General features: G+C 39.7%; 1 protein-coding gene across 1 annotated transcript in view; it reads right to left on the bottom strand.

Moving 5' to 3' along the window:
- LOC122808793 overlaps positions 1-20886 on the bottom strand; it is a 1139808-nt gene that overhangs the window by 1018488 nt on the left and 100434 nt on the right. Inside the window, exon 2 of the mRNA XM_044079839.1 lies at positions 3203-3226. Coding sequence (XP_043935774.1) covers positions 3203-3226 — 24 coding nt within the window. The remainder of the gene's footprint in view (positions 1-3202; positions 3227-20886) is intronic.

Below are 20886 nucleotides of genomic sequence, written 5' to 3'. Positions count from 1 at the left end.
GATTAACGTGTGGTGCATAGACTTTAAATGGGTGGCAAAAGAAAGTGATGAAGAGATGGGGAGAGTGAGGTAAAAGGAAAGGAAATTTAAAGTAAAAAAATACATAGTTTTGGACCTTTGCCCAGTTTTATTTATGGATTTTTCCAGATGTTCTTCTCTAAGAGGGGAGAGGTACTATTCACATGTGGGACTTTGCTACGGACTCTCCAGTCAGGACAGCTTGTCTGAAGGTAAGGGAGGTGGTTTAGTGAGGTTACATTTGCTTTATAGATGAAACATGAGACTCCCATATTTAATTAGAGATGGGGTGCTTCTCTTTTCCTCACCACTTTCTAAGCACAATAACTTTCCACATGGTCCTTGCAAGGGTAATGTCGGGAGTAATTTTGGCAAAAACAGATGATGAATAGGGAGGTAGATTTAAGCTCATCAATTAGGCCCTTCTTTAAACTTTGGGGGTTTTCCGTTTAGGGCTCTCATATCTGAGAGATAACATAAGGTAGATGGTAAAGGGGGGGTCATAATGAGAAGGTTTTGCTGCATAGACACAAGGAGTAGGGTTTGAGGTTCATCATTGTTTCACTTCTGGTAAGGCAAGGTGATTAATCAATTTTCTTTTGCAGATTGTGGAAGTGTGGAATTGAATGGTCTGCCATTGGTGACCTGAAGGAAGAGGATTCAGAAGTGATGGAGCCTGTTTCAATGGATGTCCTGGTCACTTAGGTGGTGCACAATGATGTCAGATGGGGTGTGCTGAGAAAGCAGCAGTCAGAGCCCTGATGAAATTACTTTGAAAGATGTGGCAGTAGAGAGGGATGGTCAGAAAGTGGGTTCATAAGGTGATGGTGCCTATGGCAGTCAATGTCCCAGTTGCTAGAGCAGTGCACAAAGAGGTCTGAGTGGGGGAATGCACACTGAGCAACAGTCTGAAAACATTTAACAGGAAACCAAGGCCAAGTTCTGCTTTGGATCTAAGGCATTTGCAAAATTGAATCCATAATAGCACATATATGCACTACCAATCACTCCTTTCCTTATACTGCTGTTGGAGTTTCTGGACTTCGGGGGGAAGGCATTGAGGTCACAGGTAATGACATAATTTCTAGGCTCATTTAGGCAAATAAGAGTCATATAGTCCGGGATTACTGTGGGGACAGGTGTGTTTGAGGTAAGTTACAAGCATGGTTAAATGAGTGTTTAGTTTACATTAAGGGGATTTTGGGGTTGAACATAGTTGGGACAGAGTTGCAACAGATGAAGGGGGTTGGGTTAATGGTTACTTAAGTGAGCTTTGGGGCAAGGGTGGGGATCTTGTAACCTGTCACTTCCCACCTTTAGTATGGAAAGGTTTGGAATGGGAGTTTGTTATTCTGAATTAGTCAATTTGTCAGGCATCAAATTTAAGCAGGAGTTTTGGGGGTATAGGGTTCATGTTCATTTAGTTGATATGTTGGTGATATGGTTTGCTAGTGCTGTTAGACAAGGTGTCAGGTTGGGTTAGTAATATTAGATGTGTATTGCAGGACTCTAGGGTAGCTTTCATAAGTGAGGTGTGGTAGGGGTGTTGCAGCCACCCGGGGGTAGGAGACTGGGGGATGGATTGTTGAGTTAGTTGATGCAGGTTGTGAGGAAGGGGGGCATTCCAGCTGGTCAAGGAGGATTTAGCTGCAATGACTGCAGTTTCATGGATGACAGGGTGTGGTAATGTACAAAATCTGAAGGGACTTATGCTGGAAGGGTATAGCTGATAGAGTGAAGATTGTAGATTATGGTACATTGCCCATTGTCAAAGTAAGTTGGTTGCAAGGGTCAACTTTGCTATATGGAGGGTCATTCACCTGCAGTTTGTATGGATATTACTCCATCAAAAATGAAGGTTCCAAAATTAATAAAGGCACTGCTCCCAGATAAGACCTTAACGCTCACTTTTATTCACAAATACAGCAATAAAAGTGAGCGTTAAGGTCTTATCTGGGAGCAGTGCCTTTATTACTTTTGGAACCTTTGTTTTTGCTGGTTTGTTCGGGTCTTACAGTTTCAGTGGATATTACTCCATGGATGTTCTGATGCCACTTACTGGGTGGTTTATGGTTGACAAAGGCTTTTTTGCCTTATAAGGGATAGTGAGTTTGATGGCAGGATTACCGGGCAATGGATTCAATAACAAAGGAAATATCATTGTGGTTATTACTGTATCCACTGGGCAGAGAAAGGAGCTGAGTTAGGTGTGATGGCAAGTCATTGACCTTGTTTTGTTTTGGGTGAGTGGGCTTCTTAGAATTTCAGTGGTACATTGTCCTTGTGGGGGTCTCTCCTGGCATAGATTTAGTATGCAGTGGAGCATTTTGTAGGTACTGATCGGGGAATCATGTGAAGCTACTATTGGTAGTTAGCTAAGCAAGAGTTTACCCATTATACTGCGGTGATGTTAGGTTATGAGGTTATGGTTGTCACTTTAGCATTGTAGAGGTATCTGCGTTTAATTTTAGCTGTTTAGGAAATTTGATATCTTGGAATCTTTTTGGAAGATTGGTGTGGTGTGGTTATTTTAGAAGTCTGGGAAGGGCAGAGAAGAGGGACAGGCTTTCCCTCTTCTGTTCCTACTCTGGTATTTGGATGTTCATTTCAATAAGTTGGGAAAGGAAAGTGAGCAGTTGGAGGCAATAAGTGGTAAATATAATTGAGTGGAGGTAAGGATGGTGCTTATTTGGTTGGAGGGGTAATTCAGTAAATGGTATAAGAAGTGAGTTGCTGGACGCTGCTTCATAAGCAAAGTGAGTAGAGGTATGTACGCTGCTCACTGGGTCAGGATGAGTAAGGTCACACTGTCCCGATTAACATTGCAGGGATGTTTATGCTGTGATTAAAATTAGCTGTACTATATTAAGTTGTAATTAATAATATTGGAATTGGGCTAGTTTCTCCCTCTTTCTGCAGATCCCCAATAAGCCTCCCCACTTGCACAGCTATAGAGCCAAGTGGCCAAGCTCAGACCTCCAGTACCGTGTGTGTGTGTGTGTGTGTGTGTGTGTGTGTGTGTGTGTGTGTGTGTGTGTGTGTGTGTGTGTTAAAATTAACAAGGGAAAGAACAAAAGCAGGCCATGCAGTTCAAATGGTACAACAACTGATAAATGGAGATGAAACATGTGATAACACAGTAACTGAGAAATGTAATAACTATAACAATTTTCATACTACTTACTTTCTGTAGATGATGAGAGGAAATCTAAATATAGAAAATGAATGATATGCAAGTTAGTTTCGGTTGCATAATAAGGGTGAGAATATTTCATACATTTTAATAACTAAATCAAAAAATGAGTATCAAAACGTCAGATTTAGTTATAGCATTTTGTGATACAAAAACAGTAATAATTAGTATTTTACTAATTCAGTCATAATCATAGAATATGTATCATTCGATATAGCTATACTAAAGTAAAGTTTCCAGTTAAGAACCATCTGCTTACCATCCATCCATCCATCCTCAACCCCTTTTTCCCATTTTGCACATGGGGTCGGGGTGTCGCTATAGCAGTGACAATCATCTTAAGCCAAGGTTTACACTGCTGGGTGGCTAGTCCTGCCATGAAAATGGATGGATGGTTAAGAACCATCTGCGTACATTACCTATAAAATCTATTTTCAGATATTAAATTTCTGCAAGAAGTGTGCTTTCCATATTCACTGTAATTTCACATGAATTCCCTGAAACACAATATAGTTTCTAAGGAAATATTTCTAGAAGCATATGTTGGGGAAGAATTTTCCCCTGGAAAACAAGAAAACAAAGGCAGATCTTTTCATACTTTAATATTTTAAGACAGAGCTGGCATTTAAATCTGCATTGATAGTAATTTTAGACAAGAAGAGCATTTTTTCCTACTTCTGTCACACGGATTTACAAATTTCCACCTGTTACCACATTATGCAACTAGAAGAATAGAATACAATGATATACTGAGTTTCCGGCTTGGTCTAAAAAACCCTGATGCTTGCCTTATAGACATAACACTTATTACCAATAAAAACCTGGCTTAACTTTGTTCCAAGTTTTGCTTTCCATCACATGAAGGTGAAGTGAGTTCCAAATATCCACCAATTACAGAAAACAGAGGTGATTCTATTATTTTTACACAAGTTTGCCAACAACCTCAAAAAATCTCAGCTATCTCTCCTATTCAAGTCCAAGCACTTCCAAATGTACAACTCCCTGAAAGCCTGAAATGTGAATGTTAGTCAGCTGTTAGCTAGCTATAGGAAACTTAAGCACATCTATTTTATTCAGTCTTTCTATATAATTCAGTATCAAATATCCATTGTTTAATTTTATTAACCAGTTAGCATAATGACCAAGAAACAAACTAAACTTGAATGAAAATAAGAAAAACCGCCACAAATATGACGAATACTCTTTTAATGAGCGCTTTCATCAGTAAATACTCTTGACTTGATCAGATATCTGATGAAGTCAATTGTATTTACTGACAAAAGCTCTCATTAAGAGTATTCTTCTTCATATTTGTGGCAGTATTTCTTATTTTTAGTTAGCATAATGGTTAAAGTCTTTACCTCTCATGCATATGGTGCAAGGTATGATCCTGATTTCTAGCCAATGTCTGCATGGAATTTCAATGTACTCATAGGTTCATAGGTTCATACTAGGCTATCTGCCCTAGGGCATTTATAAGCCTAGCCAGAGTGTGTTTGGCTTTCGCCACCCATTTTAAAATAATTTTGCTATGCCCTTTTTCGAGGTTAGTATACTGTGCCTCTGTCTAACAGTGACACAGAAGTGATACCCAGGGTAAACCTACGATCTCCCATCCACTCATCAAGATTCCTCTTGTAGAGAGTCAATGAGGGACTCCGCCTAACCTGGACTGGGATTTTATTCCAAAGTGAAGGGAGCCTCTGGGTTATGAATCTGTCCCTCCAGCATGTCCTATTTATTTCAGTGCTGAGGTTCAAGTCTCAAGAGCGCGTAGCTCGATGGGATTTGGATTTTCTGAGGTGCAGCATGTCCATTAATTCCAGGTTGGACATGGCTTTATACGTCAGGCACAGATCGCCTCTGAGCAGGCAGTATGCCACTGAGTAGAGCTGGAGTTTCTTTAACTGGGCAGCATATGGCATCTGTTTGAGCCCTTTGATCCTCTTGGTGAGGTACTTTTGGGATTTTTCCAGTTGCTGCAGGTGTCTGGTAAGGTACATCCCAAAAGGGGCATTGTACTCAATTATGGGCCTGATGAGGGATGAGTAAAGAGGCACGATGACCTCCCCTGATCTAGATGTGAATCCCTTCATGATTAGGTGGACTATATAAAATGTTTTTCTAACCACTTTGGCAACGTGGTTGTCAAATGAGAGATTGCTATCAACTTGGGTCCCCAGGTCCCTAATTACTTCTTCTGTACTTAATGGATTACCACCTATGTGGTAATTTGTGGGCACTTTGTTTTTGCCAAAGGGGATGACTATACACTTTTTGGCATTTAGCTTGAGGCCATGGCTCTGGCACCAGTTGTCTGTTTCTATGAGGCCCTTTTGGAGGATGCTTGTGTTGGCTGGAGTGTCGATTATGGCGCCCAGTTTGCAGTCATCTGCAAACTTGGTCAGCCACAGTCCTTCCATGTTGGCCTGTACCTCCGAGAAATATATACCGAACAAGAGAGGTCCCAGGACTGAGCCTTGTGGGATGCCACTTGTAACTGGTTTGGAGTCTGACATGGCTCCAGCAATTCGAACCATGTGGGTTCTGTCCTTGAGCCAGTTTTCAACCCATCTAGTGACATAGGGGGTTATATTTAAGCTGGTGAGCTTATCTATAATGCCCGAGTGGGGTATTGTATCAAAGGCTTTTGCGAGGTCCAGGTAGGCTGTGTGGACCACCTTCCCCTCGTCAATGGCCTTAGTGACTGTTTCAAAGAAATCAACTAGGTTTAAGAGGCAGGATCTGCCCTTAACAAAGACAAACTGGGTAGGATCCAGTTTCTGTAGGTCCCCAATATCTTTATTTATGAGGTCCATGATGATCCTTTCCATAGCTTTGCAGACCAAGCTAGTCAGGCTTATCGGGTGATAGTTTCCAGGATCCATTGAGGCACCACCTTTGTGGAGAGGGACCACTGTTGCTGTACGCCACTCTTTGGGTACATATCCTGTAGTAAGGCTGAGACTGAACAGTAGTTTTATGTTTGGGTTTAGCTCTTCTTGGAGTTCATGTAGGACGCAGCCCGGGACACCGTCTGGTCCCATTGATGCTGTGTTTTTTGCTTTGGAGAGTGCAGCTCTTACCTGAGCATCTGAGATGTCAGGGGGGCAGCACTCTGCTGGGATAGATATTTGCCCTTTTGGTGGGGAAGGGAGGGGTTTGCGCTTAACCTGTCAGCTAGGATGTTGGCAATGTCTGTGGCTTCGGTGTATTTTTTGTCATTTTGGACTAATTCTGAGCATATCTGGGAATTCCCAACCAGGTTCCTAACATAACTAAAGAAAGCCTTGTGATTATCCTTAGTGTCCTGTGCAATTTTTCTCTCTAAGCTGGCCTTAGACAATTTTATGAGTGCCCGTAGTTTTTTGCTAATACTGATCAGAGATGCCTTCCCTTTTTGGGATTTTGCTCTATCATGTAGTAGCTTCCTCCTTCTATTGTATAGTTTGTTTATGGCTGGGGTCCACCAGATAGGACGTCTGCCTTTGGTGGATTGGGACCTGGTTTTATTTGGGATTGCATGATCCATGCATTCCTGAAGGTGTTCATAGAATGCGTTTATAAAGGATTCTGCGGTCTGAGCCGTATTTTCCACAGGCCCGGGGGCTTTGAAGGATTCCACCTCGGTTTTGAGGAGTGTGAAATTTGCATTAGAGAAGTTTTTCACTGTGGTTTTCAGGGCAGGGGGTGGAGTCGGGATGTGAATATCCAGTGAGATTAGTTTATGGTCTGATCTTACCATTGAGGGATACACTTCTGGTCTGGAGCACAGAGTCCCCATGTTGGTGATTATCAGGTCCAGTATGTTTTCCCCTCTTGTGGGAGTGGTAACAAGTTGTTCCATAGCATTGAGTTTATAAATTCTAGGAGCCTTTGGGCTAGGGTGTTGGAGCTAGAGTAATGCTCCCAGTCTATGTTTGGGTAGTTGAAGTTGCCCAATATAATGGTGTTTGGAGAGACCTTCATATTTTCCAGTGTTCTCAGGAAGGCCGAGTGGGGTTCCTGGGTTTGGGAGGGTGGTCTGTAGCAGGCTATAAACTGGAAGGCAGTTTTACCCACTGTTAGTTGCACATGGATAGTCTCTGATGCTACGTGCTGTGCCACCAACCTGGAGGTGTGGGTATCTTTGACAAATATTGATACTCCCCCTCCTTTTGTGGTTCAGTCCAAGTTTTGGGGCCAAAAAGCATGGTATGAGGTGTAACCTGGTAGTGCCGGGGTGCTCTCGGGAGCCTTGAACCAGGTTTCTGTTACTGCACAGATATCGATGTTCTCCATGCTAAGGAGAGTTTTGAGTGCGTGCATCTTGAGGTTTAGACTTCTGGCGTTGAGTAGCATTATTCTTAGTTTCTTATCCCTTGTGATACCTATGGAGGTGGGTTTGCCTTTTGAGCCTTTCCTAAAAAAGGCACTATGGGGGTAGCAAGAGCCTTTGCCAATATCCGAAAGCCCAGGGGTGACAGGTGCAAGCCGTCCCTAGCGAAGCATCATGGCTTGTCGAGCATGTCATCCCAGGCTGACAGGCATTGGATCCCCTTTGAATGACACCAATACTTAAGCCAATTGTTGAAATTGATCATCTTGTCTTCATATTGTGGCATCATTCTTGGTGAGGGTAAGATGCTACTCAAGGTCAGGGTCATACCGGCCTGGGCTACATGCTCAGAGAGCTCCTCTATGTCTCTTTTCATGTAGTCCAGGGAGGTACTTCTCAGGTCATTCACACCAGCATGGACAATGACTGAGTCATATTTGTACTTGTCTTGGAGTGACCTGAGTGCTTGTGTTATGTTGTGGATCCTAGCGCCCGACATCCAGCTCACCATGACCTTCTCCTTGTTCAGCCATGTGTTTTTTGTGGGATTCCTTCCACTTCAACAAAACATGCTGAGTGTCTCTGTCTGTCTGAACCAAGAATAGATGTAGGTAGCAGCACAGACTCTAGATGATGCTCTATTGGGGAAGAGTTGTACAGACCAACCACCTTGGCCATCAACTGTGGCGTGCATATCATCAAGCTAGGTGAACATGGATCACAAACTGCATTCTGTTTCAGGACTAGGTGCTGAGTGGTTTAAAAATTGTTTCTGGGTGATAATAACTAATATCACCAAATGGGCATAGGTATTTAATGGTGTAAGTGGGTTGAGGACCAGGCCTGCTCCAGCCTATGCTAGGGACCTTTGCTAACTGTGTGAGGAGTGTATGTGGTCCTATTGGCCAGTGTGTGCCAGTCATAAAGCCCAGAACCTCTGAGTCAATAAGCTATTGGCCAGCCAGTGTCCAGCTGCCAGCTTGGATAACTTGCCCAGCTCAGTTGAGGAAAAGGTTTATATGAAACCAATCAATCTGCCAAACATGAAGTAAGAATTGCCACACTCAGTGACAAAATGCAGCTTAGAAGTGGATGACATGATGGTAGGGAGGAGACTAGTCACCCTCTATATCTAGGAGACAAGGTGGAAGGGCAGTGCAGCAGAGCCAACTAGTTTGGAATCCAGAGTCTACTATTTGGGGGGGGGACTAGGATTATCGTGGATATTGTGTTAAAGGAGGTGCTTCAGAAGACAGTGAGGGATGTCATCACAATTAATGACAGACTCATGGCAGTCAGACTCCAGTGTAAGGATAAGACACTACTTGTTAGAAAAATCTATACATGCTGCTTAGAAAATATATTTACATACATGCTGCCTAGAAAAATATATTTACAATGTGTGCTGCTTAGGAAGATGTGTATTTAATCATTCAAACATATATAAGTTGTGTGATCAAATATATAGAGAAATGTGTGCTTTAGTTAGGAATAAATGTACTTAATGCATTTAATTCTGTCTTACTAGAATAACAGTAGAAATAAACCTGCATATTATTGCTTGAAGCACAAGCTGCAGTGTAATCAGAAATTTGACCTTGGCAGCTTGCAGATGCAGTCTGGCTCATGTCTTTCAAGTAAAGATTATTTTGCAAAGTTAGAAAATAATAAATCTGTTCGCATGTGTGTCCTCTTTCTGCCTCCACCAGGAGAGTGCGCACTATCTCTGATAGTGCAGCTGGGAGCAAGGAAGACAAAGGAAGGCTTTAAGGAAGACATACATCTATTGTATTGGAACTAATCAGAGAACCTTGAATTGGCTACATCCTCAGGAGGTCATCGTGACTGACCAGCTGCTTGCAAGGCTGCAACATTCTCATGGGAAAAGGACTTTTTGAAAAACACAAATTCAGCACTTTTTATGAATTACTATGATGTAAAGACCCTGTCACTAGCCACACCAGTGAGGTGGGCAAAACTGATAATGAAATGTATATAACCAATGTGTTTTGGTCAATAAAGCAGTCAAAATTCTATACAAACTTTGTGTATGGTTTTTTGCCTCCTAATGTACATTAGTACTAGATGCTCAAGCTTTCCTGCATTATTGTTTGTTATTAATTGACATTGTGTTTGAATAACTCAATGATTTTTACAGTCTGACTCTAACAAATTTATTTAACATCTTGGTCCTAATCGCCGGAATTCCCTTGGTAAGCTACAGGTCAGAATATATAGGTGGTATTGAAGTCTGCAGAAGAAGGAAAGACCTCCGACTGAATTGTCGTGCCTAAAGAGGCTGTCCACTTATCTGATCTGTGGAAAGCGGAAAACTGGGTCCTAAAAGCCTATCAAACATAAGCAGGAGGCTCGGGTAAGCAGAATTCCTCTCTTTGTTTTGTTTTAGATCAGGGACCAGGTTACACTGTGCTATTGCTAAGGTTTGTGATAGCAGGGAGAGAGGTAGTCAAGTATTGTATCTTGAGTCATAGATCAGGAAATAACAAAACAAAGTAAACAGTCATTCTAGACACTACTGTGAATACGGGGAATAGAGATACCACGTGGTACAAGAGAAAGGGTTACGTAACAGTTCTGTTGTTGTTTTTTCTCTCTCTCTCTCTCTCTCTCTCTCTTCTTTCAGAGACATGGGAAACAAATGCACTAAAGGGTCACGTGACCCGCCCCTAACAGAAGATGCAAAATATATGCAATTACAAAGAGCAGATAATGTGAGATATTTTGCAAAATGTGTTAACAACTATAAATTTGATAGTAAACTAGATAAACTTTCACTAGTTAAACTCCTTAAACAAGTTTTAATCTGATGCAGGGCATCAGGCAAAAGAAAAACAGAAGCTTAAAAAATTCTGAAACATTTTTAGACAACAGAGTAAAAGGTCTAACAGACAGAATCTCTGAAAAATGAAAACTTAGAGTAGACTGGACTTGCATTAATTAATGCCTACAACAGGAAAATGAGACAGTAGATGGATATTATGCTAGATTATTAAAATGCTTAAAATAACAATTAAAAAATATATATATATACATTTTAAAAGGTTGCATTGCCTCTGTTAGTAGTTTTATTACAAGGCATATGATAAATCACTGAACAAGCAGGCTGCAAGCCTTACTTGAGTATGCTAGACGTACTGAAAGACACTTTAATAGTAAAAAAAAAAGGGCACAAGTCTTCACTGTTGAAGACGGAGCTGAAGTATTTGTATTACAGTCAGGTAAAAAGGGCATCTAGCTAGGGACTATAAACAAAATAAGAAAGCAATAACAGAAGATAAAGGAGATGTGGACTGACTATATAATAGTGATAATAACCAAAAATCATCAGGAAAGGTTAATAAACAAAAAGAAAATGTGAATGTAGTAGAGGGAATAGAGGAAGTACAAACAGATGTAAAGCATAAAATGAAAATAAAATTTTAGATTTAGCATTGTTGAGCCTGGAGCTCTACCTAGCAAATACAAAACCAGAAGTAACACTTCTGGTGGAGGGAAGAAAGGTCAAATTCCTGTGTGACTCAGGAGCGTCACGGACTTTGATACACCCTCCAAGTTACCAAAACATTCTAAATCACCTAATTATATATTAGTAAAAGCAGCAAATAGACAGCTATACAGGAACCACTTTCCCATAATATAGCAATAACTGACCCTGTTTCAGGTATGACTCAGAAAAGTAAAATTGTAGTTTCTGCAAAATATCCAGTAAACTTACTGGGAAAAGACCTTGTGCAGATATTTGGCATAGCAGTAGTTCCTACCATGCAGGGTATGGAAGCACAAAGACAAATGAATGCTCTTGTGGTGTGATCAGAGGGTGAAGCCTATTATTGGTACAGCCAGGACCTAGTTATGATTGGTCCAGGGCAGTAACCAAAGAACTGATAAACGTAGCCATCAGTAAGGTACCCTCCCTTGACACTGATCAGCAGCACTTGTTACATTGTACTCCATACTACTGTAGCACACCAGGACCTAATAAAAATATAAGTAAAAATCCTGCTGACAAATTAATATTACAAACTTTATGCTGGGATACTGAGGGAAACAGTGTAGTAAGCTGTTCATTACCTCAGAAGTTCATGAGATTGTATAAGTCCAATAGACTGCCACATGTCAGCTTGACAAAAACAAAAGTTTTAAATGGGCAGACTTAGAAAAAGGTAACAAAATGGGAAAACAGACTGATTTAAAAATGTCAGGACAAGGGATATGAAAACAAAACTGAATTGGTTGACACAGACACATACAGCTGTACACTTGCAATCTAGTAAGAACAGCTGATTAGCATTTTATTAAAAGAAAAGAAAAGGCCTTGTGTAAAATTCCAACAACTCTGTGGTCAACAGGCAAGTCAAATGTAGGGCTTATTCAAGCAGCAGGACCAGTTACAATTACCCCAAAGTCAGCTTTTAGACCACAGAAAAACAATACATTTTGGGAAAGAATGCAAAAGTAGAAATTAAGCCTATAATAAGCAGCATTACTCAAAAAGGACTACTGGTAAAGTCTGCTGATTCACCATGTGATACCCCGCTATTTGGTGTTAAAGAAAAAGGCAAAGGGGGAATGGCAGATGGTGCAAGATTTATAAGCTGTGAATAATGCAGTATTACCTAAAGCACCTACGGTGCCAGACCCACATACCTTGTTAAATTATTTAAAGCCACAACAAAAGTATTTTACTGTGGTAGATATAAGCAATGCTTTCTTTTCAATACCTATACATCCTGATAGTCAATATTGGTTTGCATTTACATTTCAGGGTAAAAGGTATACATATACGACTACCACAGGGATATTGTGAGAGCCCAATAATATTTGCACAAAAATGGCTAGCAATCTGGCAGGGTCTACCCCACCAGAAGGTAGTCAAATTTACTTTATGTAAATGACATCTTGCTAGCAGCACCCAGCAGCAGTGCAGGGTGAATACAGTAGCATTGTTAAAATTTTTAGTAATACAAGGACACAAAGTAAACAAGAGTAAGTTACAAACTTTGGGAAAAACACAGGTTAAATACCTGGAATATGTGATATTCAGTAAAGGTAAAATACTAAATAGTGGAAAGAGAAAAGGAAAAAAAAACAGCAATTTTGCAAGCACCCAAACCAACAACTAAAAAGAAATAATGTCTTTCCTAGGTACAACTAATTTTTGTTGGAACTGGGTACCAAATTATTTTACAATGAAAACAAAAGCAGAAATGGCTTTCTGCAGGTTGAAGCAGTTAATAGCTTCTTCATTAGTTTTAAGACTTCCAAGTTATCACAAACGTTTTTAGACCATAGATTGTAAGCAATGGTACATGACATCAGTATTAAAGCAACAACATGGGGATAAGCAATGCCCCATAGCTTACTATTCATTACAGTTAGACCCAGTGGTGCAATCTTTGCCTCACTGTGTACAAGCAGTAGTTGCAGCAGCAATGGCAGTACAGGCTTCAGCCTCAATGGTGTTATTCCACCCTCTCACATTGAGAATGCCTCATGCAGTTGCAATAATTCTGCCACAAGAAAAGTTGCATACCTTTCTCCTGCTAGACATCTTTCATGTATGACCATACTGCTGAGTCAACCTCATATAAACAGTTAGCTTTACCTAGATAAGATCTTACAAATATGCCCTTGAATAATGCTGAGGTGACATATTACGTGAATGACTCATGCAGAAGGGGTCCTACAGGGAAAAATCTGGTGGGGTATGCAGTAGTTACAGACACTAAAAATTTAGAAGCACAAACTTTGCCACACAACTTGTATGCTCAAGCAGCAGAACTGGTAATTTTGACAGAAGCATGTATTTTAGTAAAAGGCAAAAAAAGTAAACATATATACTGATAATCAGTATGCTTTTTCTACAGTGCATGTGTTTGCACAATAATGAAGAAAATAGAGGATGATTACATCCAGTGAAAACCTATTAATCATGCGCAATTTATTTTGGAGCTATTAGAATCTATTCAGTTGCCTACCAAAGTAGCTATTTGTAAATGTGTAGCTCGTACAAAACAACAGGATAAGATTTCAAAAGGTAATGCACGAGCTGATGCAGCTGCAAAGCAAGCAGCCTCAGACTCAGAAACTTTATTTTTTTTTTTAATGAAAAATTACAGCCCTTTGAGATTTTACATTTAGACATGTTAAAAACAATGCAAATGCTTACTACAACAGCAGAAAAACAAAACTGGGTAAAACAAGGTGCAATTTTTAAAAATGGACTGTACATTTCCAAAGGAAAAAACAATATTACCGTCTAATTTATTTAGAATGCAGCTTTGTTGAGCCATGGGCAGAGCCATGTCTCAACAGGGGGGATGGTACAGTTAGTAAATAAAATATTCCAAACATATGGATACATAAATTATACAATAAAATTTTGTGCAGCTTGTCATACTTGTAACAAAGCACCATGCACAAGGAGCATTTAAAACAAGCAAGGAGTTTCCTACACCACCATATCCATTCCATACTATTTGTATGGACTTCATAGAGTTGAATAAATGTGAAGGAAAAATACTGTTTAGTGATCATAGATATGTTTTCAAAATGGGTAGAAGCTTTTCCTTAAGGAATCACTGTGCTTACCACCCACAGTCAGCAGGACTGGTGGAGAGGTACAATGGGATTTTAAAAAAAAACAAGTTAAGAAAGTTGATGAGTAAGACTCAGAAGAATTGGATTTGCTGTTTACCTCTAGCATTGCTGAGCATGAAAACAGTAACAAATGTAAAGGATTTGATCCCTTTAAAGTAGTATTTGGAAAGGCATATTATGTGCCTCAGTAAAAGCTCTCATGCCTGCAGGGCTGGAGGCTGACAGTTCACTAGCTAATTAAAAAGAAACTGTTATAAATAAGACTGTTTTGCAGTTGAACTCTTTTCAGATAAACAAGAAACAAAACCAGAAGCCGTGCTGACCCGGGTCCTGGATTTGGCTGAAAGTCATAAAGAGAAAGAACTGGGCGAGTCCAAGGTGGGAAGGTCCGTACCAGGTACTGTTGGCAACACCCACTGCAGTAAAAATTGCTGAGAGATCATCTTGGGTTCATTTAACCCACTGCAAACCTGTTAAGAAATTCAGTTTGGACATACCACAGGAACAGAATGGCCAGAGGCAAAATAAATAAAAATGTGAAACAACCCCAGAGACATTGGTTCACTGGCCTACTGATCATACACTTAATAACTATGTTTGTAGTGACCTTTTTTGTTGTTATGGTTTTTCTTGCATATAACTACAGAAGTAAAATTAATAAAACGTGATGAAGGACTGGCTACAGACTGGCACCCAAACTTTAACACATACCTGGCTATGAAACGAGTTTATGTAGAGACTATGAACGTTTCAAATTGCTGGGTCTGTACTGCAATACCCACAGCATATGGAGGACTTTTAATGTCTGCTGTCCCTTGGAAATAAATGAAACTTGGGAAAACCTGTTATTTGACACAGGCACTGTGAGATCACAGGACAAAATTGCTTTATTTTTACCTGTTCACACAAAAAGAAATTGTATGAGTAATACCCTCCAGATGGGCTGGAGTAATGGTAATATAACAATGTCTTATAAATGTTACATTAAAGTCAAAGTGGGGGTACTGTTTGTAATACAAACCATGATTCATATCTGAGTTCAATGAAAACTACATTAAATGCAGTATGTGACAATCTAGTCTTAACTAAGCAATTGTCTATTAGGAATAGGAAAATGTTTCATGCAGGGATAACACGTATCAGTACCAAAGTAATGATTTTATTTGTGGGAAAAAGGCATATAAATGGTTACCTGAGAATTGGTCCGGCAGTTGTTTTTTGGGTTATCTGGTTTCAGCAATAAGACATACTGCAGAATTACCTTTGGGTAAAATACGAAATGTAAGGAAAACAGCTCGAGAATCTGAAGGTCCAGTGAGAAAAAGAAAACCTGAGAATCCAGTTGGTAAAATCGAAGCTGGTTGAAAAGGCCATAATTCAGTGAAAGACAAAAGTAAATTGACTCATATGAACTTGGGCAACAGTGTTATATCCAGGGCAGGAATGCCACCAGCCTATGGAGCAGTCAAATCAATCTGGGAGCTGAGGAAGCTGTCAAAAAGTCATGAGCAATGCAACTTTTCCACCCTAGAATTGGTGACTAATGAACTGAATGCAATAAAAACTGTTGTGCTACAAAATCGAATGGCTCTTTACTTCACCCTAGCGGCAAGAGGTGGTACACGAAGAAGAATGCTGTGCGTACATTCCAGACAACCAACATGAAATCAATGACCACCTAGAGGTAATTCAGCAAGTATCAGCAATGACTAAACCAGGCCCAAACCCACTGACGGACTTTTTCCAGAATCTGTTTGGCGGGGTGGGGTTCCATCCTATTAAACATTTAATTGCTATTTGTGTGGGTATACTCCTAATAGGAACATGTGTTTACTGTGAAATTCCCTGCATGAAAAAATTAATAAAAAATTTGTTAATATATCTGCTACTGAAACTCTTTACCAAAGTGTTGAAATTAAAAGATTAATTTCAAATGATGCTTTTTCTGAAATATAAAACCAATGACTTACTTAGCTGAAAGCCCTTGAAAGGGAAAGGCTGAGGAATGAAATAATATTGTTTATGTTTTAAACAGAATAAAATGCATTAACAGGAGGGAGAATGTTAGAAAAATCTATACATGCTGCTTAGAAAATATATTTACATACATGCTGCCTAGAAAAATATATTTACAATGTGTGCTGCTTAGGAAGATGTGTATTTAATCATTCAAACATATATAAGTTGTGTGATCAAATATATAGAGAAATGTGTGCTTTAGTTAGGAATAAATGTACTTAATGCATTTAATTCTGTCTTACTAGAATAACAGTAGAAATAAACCTGCATATTATTGCTTGAAGCACAAGCTGCAGTGTAATCAGAAATTTGACCTTGGCAGCTTGCAGATGCAGTCTGGCTCATGTCTTTCAAGTAAAGATTATTTTGCAAAGTTAGAAAATAATAAATCTGTTCGCATGTGTGTCCTCTTTTCTGCCTCCACCAGGAGAGTAGCCTTGTGCGCACTATCTCTGATATGGCTCAGCTGGCAACAAGGAAGACAAAGGGAGGCTTTAAGGAAGACATACATCTATTGTATTGGAACTAATCAGAGAACCTTGAATTGGCTACATCCTCAGGAGGTCATCGTGACTGACCAGCTGCTTGCAAGGCTGCAACATTCTCATGGGAAAAGGACTTTTTGTAAAACACAAATTCAGCACTTTTATGAATTACTATGATGTAAAGACCCTGTCACTAGCCACACCAGTGAGGTGGGCAAAACTGATAATGAAATGTATATAACCAATGTGTTTTGGTCAATAAAGCAGTCAAAATTCTATACAAACTTTGTGTATGGTTTTTTGCCTCCTAATGTACATTAGTACTAGATGCTCAAGCTTTCCTGCATTATTGTTTGTTATTAATTGACATTGTGTTTGAATAACTCAATGATTTTTACAGTCTGACTCTAACAAATTTATTTAACACTACTCATAATCTCAGCATATGTCCCACAACAGGGTTGTGATAGTGAAGAAAAGACAGCATTCAGACAGCAGTTACATGATCCACTAGATAAAGTGGGACAGCATGAGTTGGGGTTGATAAAGATTGGCCTGAATGCATGTATTGGGGCAGACAGAACAGGATCTGAGGATGGCCTGGGTCCACATAGGTGGAGCAACAGGAATAAAGAAGGAGAGCCCATTCTATTATTCTGTCTGGCAAATGCCTTTATGGTAGCCGACACATGGTTCAGCAAGACAGACAGTCACAATACTGCATAAAAGAGTAGCCAACATGCAACTGAAGTAGACTTCCTTCTAGGAAGGAAAGATCACTGTGTAGAATCAGAGATTGTCAAGTTACCCCAATTAAAAAGTTGGCTCACAGCATAAACCACTGGTTGCCACAATCAATCAGCTGCAAGCAATGGTCAGAAAAGGCTTTAAAGTCAACAGAGATTAGGCTGAAGACATGGAAGCTGAATACAGTGAAAGCATGTGTGTTCAAGGAATTACTCTGGGCTCTAGCACATCAAGAAGAAAAGGAGATAGGTGGAGTGGAAGAAGAATGACAGCATCTCAAACCAGCACGTGGAGGACTGCGGAACAGATATGTGGCTGAACCAGGTATAGAAATAAGGTACATAAGTTGAGCTGGTGGTGGAATGCAGAAATCCAAAAGGTCACCAAAAGAAAAAAGCAGTGAAAGGAAAAGTGGGTATTAGAAAAGACAAACCAGGTTAAAAAGAATACTGTTTGGATAAAAAGAGCCTAAGAGAGGAGTTTAAATAGCAAAGAACAAGGGATCAGATACACTCTACCAACTTCAAGAAAGTGACTCAGTAGATGGCAAAAAGCAACTCTATCAAGTAGTAAGGTAAAGACAGAAAGATAAAGGAAATGGACATATACCCCTTGTAAGGGATGCCAGCAACAATCTCCTCATAAGTCCACATGACATTAAAGGTAGATGGAAAGACTACTCCTACGAACTTCTGAATGAAGAAAACCTCACTGAAACTATACTGTCCCAAATCAGAGCCAGATCCAGCACTATGTGACCTAACACCCACTCACTGGAAGAATGCCTGTTGGCCGGGACATTAATTTATTTAATTGTTAAAAAATTACATATTTTAAGGGTATGCTTATTTAAGAATGCCCTTTGCATCTTTACACATGCACTTGTTGTGTCTGTGAGATCTCTTTACATCTTTGTTTTCCGTGCACTTGGAATTTTAAGACAGGAAGACATTTAGACTGTGGACCACAGGCGGGCAAGTAAGAGGTGTGTGTACAAGTGTGTGAGCATGCACAGAATTATAATACTAGAATCAATTTGAACTGTGGACCACAGACAGACAACTAAGAGGGTGTGTGTGTGTGTGTGTGTGTGTGTGTGTGTGTGTGTGTGTGTGTGTGTGTGTGTGTGTGTGTGTGTGTGTGTTTTTATAAGAGGTAGGTAGGTAGTTGCATGTGTGTTTAAGAGGAAAATAGGTAGGTGTGTGTGTCTGTGTATGTAAGAGGTAGGTGGGTAGCTCTGTTCCTTATAAAATGTGTGATTTTTTTCTGGAAAATCATTGAGGACTGAAGCCCTAAATAATGACAGACATTTCAGTTTCAGACTTCATATCCTTTGGAAAAATGCACAAACCCTGTTATTCTAGCAACTCTCTAGGTTAACGAGATGCAAAATCTGTCCCTATTTTTGGGACTCCCTCCCCCCAAAAAAAATTTTACGTTTTGTCTAGATGTCTTGCACTGAAAAGTTAATAGATATGTAAAGTAGGTGTGGGTTTGTGAAATGCCCTGGTTAGAGATAGCAGCTAGTTAGTTATTTGCTCAGTCTCAAAACATATACATTAGTTACAGGAAATAGCCTAAATCTTCTACCACAGTTAACAAACTGCATTTTTCAAAGAATTTTCAGGAGCTTTTTACAAGGAATTAAGTTTCAGGTGCATTTTCAAGGAATTGAGTTTCATTTGCATTTTTCAAGGAAATGAGTTTGAAGTGCATTTTCAAGGAATTGTGAGCTTCAAGGGAAGAGAAGTTTACTGCTGCTCATGCTAAGTCTGTTTACAATGTGCAGCCATATTGCTTAGAAAATGGTATCGATACTGTGCTACAGAATTGCAAAGCATTATTAGTAGCGCAACAGGTGACATGCTTACCTTTAATGCAGAAGGTTGTGCATTTTGTTCCCAGCATATAGATGGATTGCTGATATTGTGTTGTATTTTGAGGGGTGGGGTGCTGCAGTCCTGACTATGTCCTCCTTTGGATGAGATGCCAAGTAACTATGACCCTGTTATCAGTTTGCCATCCACTCCCCATTGCAATATTTCCAGCTTAACATTTGTTTTTTTGTACCATAGGCAATTTAATCTTCAAGGGAAGCAGGTGCTGAATTTGCAGATGAAACAGTGAAATAAAAAAATTGTATGCTAGCAGCAACCTCTTCATTAGTTACAGATCTCATTAATGTGGAATTATTTAGATAACTTTTTCTTCTGTAGAGATTGTGTATAAATTACTGATATTGGTGGATTATAATGACAGACATTTGAGTGGCATTTATGGTTGAAATGTTCTGAACTGGGCAGTTTTGTCATTATTGATTCATACATACGTTTTCTTTCATTGCTTACTGGAAAATGTTCAAAACTATAAATTTACAAAGCACTCTAACAAATGGTACTGTATTATACAAGGAATATAATTTAATGCAATCAGGAAGCTGAAGCAAATAAATCTTTCATGTTTGCATGCTCCTAAAATGTGTACAAGGGGCATATGATTAGATAGGTAAACTTTATCTACCACTGACCTGAAGCATTTTCTTTGAATGTAGGTTTCAATGCTGTTTCAATGAATGTGGGTTTCAAGGGCAGAGGAGTTTTAATGGGGAGTCTGTTTTCATTGTCAAGACTCTATTGCTTTATTTAGCAAATGTCTATCAGTGCTTGTGCTATAAAATTTGAAATGAAAGTTTTAAATTAAATCCAAATATTTGTAATCATTGTAGAAGTAAAGCAAAAACACTATGCACACAGAGGTATGAACAGTGTTTATGGTAAATGGGGAGAAATTGCTAAGTAATGGGATACTGTAATGGCTGTAGGGGGGGCTTTGTATGGGGGCCACAATTCACAACCCTGCCTAGGGCTCCATTTGACCATGATCGAGCTCTGTCCCAGGTACAACCTACAATGAAAGAACAGGAGGTGCCCAGCATACTAGATGTAAGAGCAACACTAAGGAAAAAGAAGTCAGAGAAAACAGCAGCCTCAGTTGAGGTCACAAAAAATATAACATAGACGTTGGATGAGAAAATAGAAAAATGGCTCCTGAAGGTACACGTAGCAGTATGGAGAGAAAGGCACATCCCAGGTGACTAGAGAATAAGCATGCTAGTACCGTGTACAAGAACAAAGGGGGTATCAAACATCTGTCACACTGGATAGGGTGATTGATAAATGAATATGCAGAGTAGTACAATGTAAGATGGGAGATGAGCAGTTCAGATGCAGATCTGGATGCTGCACAACTCAGCTGAAGTCTGTAGTGAAGCAAATAGTTGATAAGAAACTGGATTCAAGGAAAGAGTCGATCTGGGCATTCTTAGACTTGGAGAAAGCATATGACAAGACCCCAAGAAAGCTGATTTGGGCAGTCCTGTGGTGGTTTGAAGTCCCAGAACCACTGATACAATTAGTGCAGGTTGTATACATGGACCCAATGAATCAAGTCCAAACACTTTTCGGTCACACAGAGTGGTTCTGGGT

Source organism: Protopterus annectens, chromosome 1.part1 (genome assembly GCF_019279795.1).
Source record: "Protopterus annectens isolate FY-2018-M chromosome 1.part1, PAN1.0, whole genome shotgun sequence".
In the NCBI taxonomy this organism is placed as follows: domain Eukaryota; kingdom Metazoa; phylum Chordata; order Ceratodontiformes; family Protopteridae; genus Protopterus; species Protopterus annectens.
The sequence above is the reverse complement of the archived record's forward strand: the minus strand, read 5'-3'. Positions and strand labels throughout refer to the sequence as shown.